This window comes from Rhipicephalus sanguineus, chromosome 10 (assembly GCF_013339695.2).
Source record: "Rhipicephalus sanguineus isolate Rsan-2018 chromosome 10, BIME_Rsan_1.4, whole genome shotgun sequence".
NCBI classification, from domain to species: Eukaryota; Metazoa; Arthropoda; class Arachnida; order Ixodida; family Ixodidae; genus Rhipicephalus; species Rhipicephalus sanguineus.
Genome location: NC_051185.1, coordinates 151,972,342 through 151,981,306, shown reverse-complemented (window position 1 = coordinate 151,981,306; position 8,965 = coordinate 151,972,342). Strand labels below are relative to the sequence as shown.

Sequence of the window (8,965 nt, the reverse complement as noted above, 5' to 3'; positions counted from 1 at the left end):
AGCCTCCCCACCCCCGTTATTAAGTTAAAGTAGAGTGTGCTAGAACAGGGTAGTGCTCGGAACGAGCTTCGAAAAGTGAAGCCCAAACATTCGCAATATGCTGTCGTTTAAGAGTTGCGAGCGGCTCCGCCGAAGTCGTGCAGGGGTAGAATGCCCGCTTCCCACTCAGAGGCCTGGTTTCAAGTCGCAGCTGTAGATGGTGCGTTTTTATTCTTAGTGTCACCTTTTATAACTGTATTGGTTTTCCTTTGTTTTTTTTTAAAAAACTAGCTGCAGTTGCTACGTGCTGCTTCAATAAGTAACGCAAAATGTGAAGTGAAATAGAAGAAATTTGACAGCGAGCGTAGTTATTTGCAGCGCCACCGCGCGGGATTCAACCAAAACGTAAAATGTGGTCTCCACAATTGTTGCATATGCGACACTCGAAAGGATCTTTCACATTTTACGTCACTTTTTGTAGCAATACATAGCAACAGAAGCTAGTTTTACGAAACAAAAGAAAACGAATACAGCTATTAAAGGTGGCACTAAGAATAAAAACCCACCATCTGCAGCTGCGATTTGAATGAGGGCCTTTTGAGTGGGAAGCGCGCATTCCGCCCCTGCACCACTACGGTGGAGCCGCGCGAAACTCTTAAACGACGACACATTGCAGACTACCGATCGCAGCGCCACAAGCGGATTGACCCGGTTTAGGCTTCACTTTCCGTACATTGGTGCAGCGGCCGTTCCTAGCACTCCCCTGTTCTAGTAAACTCTAGACAAAGTATGGGGCAAATTTTGCGCCCCCCTGCCTCCCCTCCATGCTCAGTACATGCTCTCTCTTTTTTTATGCAAAGGCAAATCGTTCAAGCTGTGCCAGTTCAGGCAAGAATCAGCCTTTGGCACAGATGCAAAATACACTGAAAATTTATTTATGCAATAGTTTGGAACACTGAGAATCAAACGATGAGACTGATTACTGCCAGACAAACTTTTGTTTATTTGTAATGCATAATTTACGTGGAGCTGATTGACTAAATTGTTATGACTTTCTAACAGACCAAGCCTAGGCAGCGACTCTTGGGGTACCTGGTTTGACGCCAGTGACACCAGACTCGAGCAGAACTGTAAAAGAATAAAAACGGAGACGCTGGTTAAAAACACTGCCAGGGCGCTTTTAAGGGGGAGTGGTTCCGGTGACCATTAGCACAAGAAGATTGCAAATATGTGGCCACTAATCGTGAAACTTGTGTGTTCTAATTCGAGGCAGTGTGCCCCATCTTTTCTCAGTTACAGTTGGAGCGCTGATGCAAAAAACGGGGCTCCACCTCCTTAAGTTAAGCGGCCATTTACATCTATAAACAAGTCTGCAAAGAACTTTTTTCTCGAATCTCAGGCGCCGAACTAAAGTAATCTTCCTTGAAGAAGAAGAAAAAACTTTATTTGCGCAAGACGTCGTTGCCTCTAAAACAAGACAACGCTGTGTGGTCGGGCCCCTATTCCAAGGCACCGCTGGCCCTCGCCATCCTTTCGACCCTCCGGACCAGCCTGAGCTGGTCCCCGAGGGCAGGGCTGGACAGCAATGCCTCCCACCTCAATCTGGTATTATCCACCTCTTGCTCTTCGGTATTATGAGAAAATATTGAATGTAATTTCCGCCGCATATAAAGAAGCCATGATCATCTCTCCACATTGAAACTAATCACATTAACTAATCACATGCGAAATTACCACGCGTAAATTTGAAAAGGGAGACATATTTATCATACCTTCAACTTTGATGAGTTTTTCGCGTTGTTTGAGGACAATAAGAGTCGTGAAGCTCTGAAGGCACTTTAGTTAATGAAGCAGTTTTGATCGTATTTTTCACTTCACTGTTTCATTAAAGAACCAGGAAGCACAAACCTAGTGCGGATTTTGAGCTCATTTGTTCGGATTAATTCAATACAAGTACAGGTTAGTGAGATGGCTGCAAAAACCAAAGGACAATGTACAGCGCTTCTTCTTATCCTTTTCTTTAGTTTGTGTCTTGTCTTTAGAAGACACGTTGTTCACCTTAAATGAAGAGCTCAATGTCTGTCTTCGCTTATTACACGATCTTTTATTAGAATCGCTACTGCTGCATAGGGTGTGTGCGTGATCCTTGCCCTATACAAAAGGAGTTGTACTGCAGTAGTATGCACAGTAGACAATTCTGCTCTTCTGTACTTGCGTCTCTGATTTGTATTGGCAGATTTTTGAAGCAATGTCTAACGCCATCTAGACCACGTGACTGGCTTTGCTATGCCCCAACAATGTCACGTACCTGGACCTCCTGGGACATCAGCGACGACGTCGGTCTTGTGCACTTCTGTGTTACTGTGGATTGGGACGGGGAAAGGAGAAGGCACTGGGACTGGAACTTCTCGTGGCTTAGGGACTGGGTATGGCTGAGGAATTGGGATGGGAACTGGGATAGGCACATCCTGTGGAATTGGGACTGGTACAGGCACGACGCGCTCCCGCACGACGCCGCCGTAGACAACGCGTACCATGGGGTGGCCAGTTACGGGGTCTTGAACCGTGTTGATGTCAAGAGGGTGTGGGCTCAGGGTTCCCCTGCGCTCGGCAGCTCCAAGACCGTGAGGTGGCGGGAATCGCGCGAACATGTGATGAAACCTGCCACCCAAGAGGTTCAGGCTGGTAAGGCCATAGAAACCGGGATAAGCTCCTGGGCCAAAGATGGCACCGAGACCACCACCGAAACCTCCGAAGCCACCCCAGCCGCCGAGACCGCCGTAGAATCCACCATAGTAAGCGCTGCCGAATGGAAGCCCTGGGGTGTAAACACAAAAGAGGTAATTAAACGTCGGCGTAGGTGGCATTTCGGTGAGAGCAGGTGCTATTGAAGAGTCATTTCGATATTTTTACGTAACCGTCTAATGGAAAGCTATATAATCGCATGTGTCCTTATATTTGTGATACGAAGCGATGAAGTTAGGCTTACGTACATAATACAGGTCTAACATTCTCTACGCAAAGTTTATTAAAAGTTACACTGCGTTTGCGTCAGCGCCATTATTATCCTTGAACACACAAAGCTGAGCTGTGCGAAAAATGGAACACGTATGGAGGAGGGCAAGTACTCAGAACGGGTGCAAGCATCAACAGTAATTCAGAAAGCCAAAGCAGCCCAATATGAATACACATCATCCCGAACACATGCGTATAGGTGTACACGAGGATGGCTTCATGGGTTAGTTGGTACTGCATAATGGAAGTTCACAGCGCACATAGACGGGGACGACGGAAGAAGACACAAGACGTAGCGCTGACCTATAGGCCAGCGCTATGTCTTATGTATACATCAGCGCTATATGTATAGTGTATTAGTATAGTGTATAGTGTATTGCGCTACAGTAGTATAGTGCATAGTGTATAGGTCAGCGGTACTTGCCTTTCTTCGTCCGTCTTCTTTTTTGGCGCATCCCTGCTACATGTGTTAATAATATCTGGGGTTCAACGTCCCAAAACGACGATAACCCTGCTATGTGTGTTCAAGAATGCATCAACTAGCGCAAACAAGAGCTTTACTGTCATTATTACCCGCAGATGAATAGCACGGCGCTAAGCTACGCACAATTGGAGAGCACCTATTTATTAAGACCAACCTAAGAACATCCGAGACGTCCGAATACTTTCGTTTATTTCGACATTAGTTCTACCAGTCTTCTTTAATTTATTTTGTATACATAATTAAACACACAATTAGCTTTACCTGAATACTAGACGCGCCTATATTCATCATTGCATGCCAACTTCTGACCTTGCTTTTTGATGAAACACGACATTTGTCTCGACGGTGACCTTTAAAATAAAGCTGTAACGCCCATTTCGTTCAGAATATTATTGACGAAGCCATATATTTGGTTATCTGGCTGCCTGAAGTAACGTAGGCTTCGGCTTCCTAAGCTATGTTAGTGCGTAGCACTTTAGGGGCCCGGCTCGTCGACGTCCGTGTGCCTGTCGCATGATGAATCTGAAAATCTAGTTGCAAGAACAGGCCTAAAACAAGGCTAGCATTGCTCAAAAATCAGTTGAAAATAAACTAAGATAATTCATGATAATTTAAAATACAGGAATAACCAAGCAATAATCGCAATAATTAACTGAAAATCGCTAAAAACACTTCTGAAACCCCAGGCTGACCCCCACGCCACGCAAAAGAGGGCGCCACTGCCTAATTAAGCGCTCCATTTCTCCTCTCACTGGCGCTTCTCAGGTATCCAAATATGCCATGCTACGCTCTTTCTCTGGTTTCAAGTTAGTGCAGGTGCATTTAGCTCATGATTTAGAAATGCACCAAAAACTTCTCTAAATAATCCTTGTGTTCGGAGAGATGCTCACGGCTTCGCGTTCCCGCATGCACTGCTCAAGCTTCGAACTCTGCCTCTCGCGTTCCTGAAGCGCTGTGGGCTATATGCATGAGCACAGGCGTAGGATATTTTTTCATTCGTTTACGGTAACTCTCCCCCTCGTATTATTTTTTCCTCTCCTCGACAATCTTGGCATTTTCTAAAAGACCCAACTCACGGCCTGCCAGCCAAATAGGGTTTTCTCCTGAATAATCGGCCTGTGGAGTGCACCCTGAGCAGCAGGTGGAGGAGGGATTGTGAAGTTTTGCAGGTGCTCCTAAACAACAGTTCCATCTACCAGGAAAACTATCGCACATCCTGGTGAACTGTTTCACGTCTCGTACGGCACGTTCTTCAAACCCAATTGGCGCGGGATGGTACGGCGAACAGAACTTGATTGATATATTGTGCTCTAAAGCCTACATCTCTAGTTTTTCGCCCTTGAACGCTGGGCCGTTCTCACGTACGGTCGTCCGGATAGCTTTAAACGTGTGTCCTCCTCGATGGTACAGCGGTTACAGTGCTCGGCTGCTAAAGCGAATGTTGCGGGGTCGACCCTGGCCACGGTGATTGCATTTAGATGAACCAGAAATACTAGAGGCCCGTGCGATGTCAATGCACGGAAAAGAACACCAGATGGTCGACGTTTCTGGAACTCTCCACAATATTCTAACATATCGTGCTTTTGGCACCAAATAATTTTTCCCCCTAACTTTTGTCTCAAACGCAGTTTTCTCCGTATAAATAAAGCACCACTGTTAGACACACGAAAATAAAAACGGGCTGGGCGTATTGCGCTGCATGTACAGAGGCGCCTAATCGAGTCACCTACTTCTCAGCACGGGTAATCTGGCTGGTGGAATAGGTGACAATGGGATTATTCTAAACTCGAGATACTATTCTTCTGTCCAAACTCCTGAATGAGAAGCGCGCCACAGCATCATTCCACGTACCATCACTAATAAGCTTTCTTTCCTTTATTCGTCTTGGCGTTTGATGTCATAACCATATCTTAATCATCCCAGAAAATTTCCGGAGCAGATAACCCACGTGCTTATTCCTTGTTGCTATGAATTACATGTTTTTAGGTTAAGTTATTGCGTACTCGTGCTGAGGAGCAATTAACAAGAAACGTGATCTTGTTCTTCTACATTCAAAATGAATTGATGGAAGAAAATACTGTCCACATTCGCCCACATAAGCATTCGCAGAGGGCTGCTTGCCAAGACCGCGTATGTATCTTCTGGCGACAAAACTTTGGTTTAGGTCAGTCAGCTACATACGTCATTCTTGCTCCTCTAGCTTAATTAAAACCATAACGTACCTAATATGTCGCACTATTTCGCCTGCTTTTATTATCTTCTGAGGCCATTTTTTAGTCTAGGCTTTACACCACTCGGATTTTAGCACTGTTCTTCAGCGGATAGTTCACCCGAGCAAAAAACAGGCACAATAAGCAGACATTTTACGAAATCTTAAAATAGGTCGTCTTGTCTGTTGCTGAGACGCTGCTTAAGAAGTTGAAGCACCGTTGCTACTCAGATGCCGCGAAGCCCCTGGTGGGCGCCCAGAGGCCAGAAGTGGTGCCGTACATGCATAAGGTCACACATAGCCTGAAAAAAGTGGCTAGCCGGTTCAACGTGCCGTTGGCTTTCTCGGCCCCCCAGAAGCTCGCTCAGCTGAGCCGTCGCACCACCTGTGCGGAGGAAAAGGGAGGCTGCAAAAAGAACCATGAACGACGTTTCGTTCAGTGTGCCAGCAACGTCGTGTACGAGATTCCCCTGACCTGCGGCAAAGTATATATCGGCCAGACGGGGCGCTGCCTCAATGACCGGCTCAGGGAACACGCAAGAAATCTAATTAACAAAGAGCGAAGCCATCTTGTCGACCATTGCATGACATGCCCGAATTGTGAACCACGTTTCCGATGCGCAAAAATAGTAGGTAGAAGCAGACAAAAAACGGCTCGTGAAACGTTAGAAGCGTTTCTAATCAGGAAAGCAGGTGGGGCGTGTGTCAGCGACACTTCCATTGCGCTTTACAAAGCTGAAATTGATTTTCTTTCGCGATATTTTTGATGTTTTTTGATGTTTTCCGAGGATTGTTGTGACGTTGCGCCTGCGCAGCCTGTTGGTATATATGCCTGGAGATCTGCCTTCAATAAATCAGTTGTTAGTTTGCGCCTGTGCTCGTCTGGTCTTCTCTTGTGTTGTGTGGTGTTGCGCCTTTAACGATGGTTCCCATGTCTTAAAATAGATTAGCAGTGCGAAGCGCGACGTAGTATTTTATGTTTCGTTTCCGCTCTGTGATACCTTGTTGTTAGTACATAATTTGCGTTTAATGTAGTTGAATACGTTTAAAACTACGACTCATAGGACGGAAGCCCTGAAAAACGCGTTTGTGGTGCATAAGTGAGTACTTAAGCGTCAGTTCTGAAAATGACCACATGCCTCGGGGGTAAGCTACCACGGTAGAACTGTAGTGTAATTTTCGTGGTAGTAGCCTAGCCTTTGAACACTACCATATGGTTCGCGTCAACAAATAAGCCAGTATCTAGGCACGAAATTTGTGTTGTCTCAACTTGTTGCTGCACGATGCTGTTACCCCTCGCACGAAGTCTTTGTACCAAAAAATGAGCATAGTCATCTTACCAAGGGCGACGAGGGCTAGTGCACAGAGCAGCTTCATGTTGGCGGAACTAGATGACCTTCCTGCAGGAGTGTGCGTCCGCCTTTCGACACGGTAAGGTGACTGCTGTGCGACCTGGCGATGTCTTTTATACTGCTGTCGACGTGTATTCTTGGACCGGCTTCTTCGCGGTCGTCGGTAGGAAGTCAAGCTGCGTGGCAAAAGGTATTGTTTGTGCAACAATACAGCGCACTACCGAGTGCCGTTTCATGCAAGGCAGCAACTGAAAGCAAAAAAAATTATGTGCAAATTTGCTTTTCATGCTAAGCCGCTGCACTCGGTGCTTTCGCCAGCTATCTTCCTACCGTCTTTGTGGCAGTTCTATAAAAAATTGCTCTATGGCTTCGCCCTCTGCGGGACCTATCGCGTCGCTGCGAAAATGTGTGAGCTAACAATGAAGCGCAAATAGGTAATCTTTACGCTTTATTATTTTTTGTGTTATGCGCGAGTAGCGCTATTTTTCTTTCCCGCTGTTCACGTCATCAACGTTCTCTCAGTCCTACTTCTTGGCGGCAAGGATGAACTGTCAAGCGGCGCCCACGCATATGGAAGCTTGGAAATGAGTATTTTTTCATTCTGCGATCAAGAGAAATACAGTGGGCGTGCACCGTAGTTTCCCACCGAAGAAATAAATTTTAGTTGTTCTAGCTGTTGGATATTCTATATACTTAGAAATATTTACCCTTTGCAAGTTTGATAGGTGAGATCAAGGGTTAAATAGACTAATATATATTTCAGGGAGAGGTATTTCTAAATCACCAACGGAAGAATCATTAGCGAGAATATATAGCACCCTTTTATTACCACGCAAAAGCAAGAATTCGCAAGGCGAAGGTAAGTCTCAGTACAGTCACCAAAATATAATAAGTTTACATATATATATGGTGTTACTGCGTTCGAAGCGACATTATATTCTACTTGATTTTGATGCACCGACTTTTGCCTTTACCGACGGACTACTGGTGTGGCACAAAGTTGTGGTAGATTTAGCTGGCGGCTAGTAGAATTCATTTTGCCATCGTATGGTTCAGCGTAACAGTCAGGTTTATCACGCTACACTTATTCTTCTTCAGAGTGTGGTACCTCTCCTCAGACGCGACTGCAGAGCACAATTTAGCTAACCACTATGTCTAGATAGCGTACGTGAAAAATTGGCTTGTTTTTCCTGCGAGCCCACTACCTACCTGTATGCTCCACGTTGTTCAGATACAGTCCTACTACAGCTGTTTTACTTGGTGTTTCCGGAAAATCTGGGCTCGGCAAGAGACGCATGAGTGTGATGATAGCAAATCGCTATGAAATGATACGACTCTGCGCTAAAGGCGCATCACATAGTGTTGTGTTTGCAGTTGTGTTGCATTCGTTTATTTGAGGGTATACATAGCGATGCTACATTTAGAAATTCTAGCTATTGATAGTGAAGAAGTTTACTTCTATGGGCCTTTTTAACAGGTAATGGTGTGGAGCTATGAAAATGCAATTATCCGTGTAATCGAAACTGCGATGCCAAATAAACGAAAAGAGCTATACACTCTAAGGCGAACTGGTGTTCAAAGGGTGTATGATTTGTCCCTTTGGGGACTAATGGGGCTGCCACAAGCATTAATCCCTTTAAGAACTTGCGGCACCGGGTCTAACAGTTAGTCCCCATGCACCGGGTCTAACTGTTAGCCCCACAGTTCACCTCAGTGAACTAACATTTAGTCCTCACATTTACACCTTACCGGGCAGCTGCTAGTCCCCACACATCACTCAGTCGACTAAGACTTAGTCCTCGCATTTACACCTTACCCGGCAATCCTTAGTCCCCGCAGTTGCACCTCTCCGGACGAACGGTTGGTGCACTCAAATACTCCATTCGGATGAACTTTTTATCCCCTGTTCAAATTCACCGTTAATTA

The 8,965-nt window shown here is 45.6% G+C and overlaps 1 protein-coding gene across 1 annotated transcript; it reads right to left on the bottom strand.

Moving 5' to 3' along the window:
- Positions 1-958: 958 nt before the first annotated feature.
- LOC119372598 (WAS/WASL-interacting protein family member 1) lies at positions 959-7,213 on the bottom strand. The gene is made up of 3 exons (XM_037643078.2): positions 7,028-7,213; positions 2,288-2,797; positions 959-1,107 (listed from the first exon to the last, which is right to left on the bottom strand). The coding sequence occupies exons 1-3, from the start codon at positions 7,062-7,064 to the stop codon at positions 1,049-1,051; spliced, it is 606 nt and encodes a 201-aa protein (XP_037499006.1). The 5' UTR covers positions 7,065-7,213; the 3' UTR covers positions 959-1,048.
- Between the last annotated feature and the right edge of the window lie 1,752 nt (positions 7,214-8,965).

Excerpts from the sequence above, each read along its gene's own strand:
- LOC119372598 (XM_037643078.2), bottom strand. The coding sequence starts at position 7,064 with ATGAAGCTGCTCTGTGCACTAGCCCTCGTCGCCCTTG. Across the intron at positions 2,798-7,027 it reads ACTAGCCCTCGTCGCCCTTG|GGCTTCCATTCGGCAGCGCT; the intron begins GTAAGATGACTA and ends TTTACACCCCAG. Across the intron at positions 1,108-2,287 it reads TGATGTCCCAGGAGGTCCAG|TTCTGCTCGAGTCTGGTGTC; the intron begins GTACGTGACATT and ends ATTCTTTTACAG.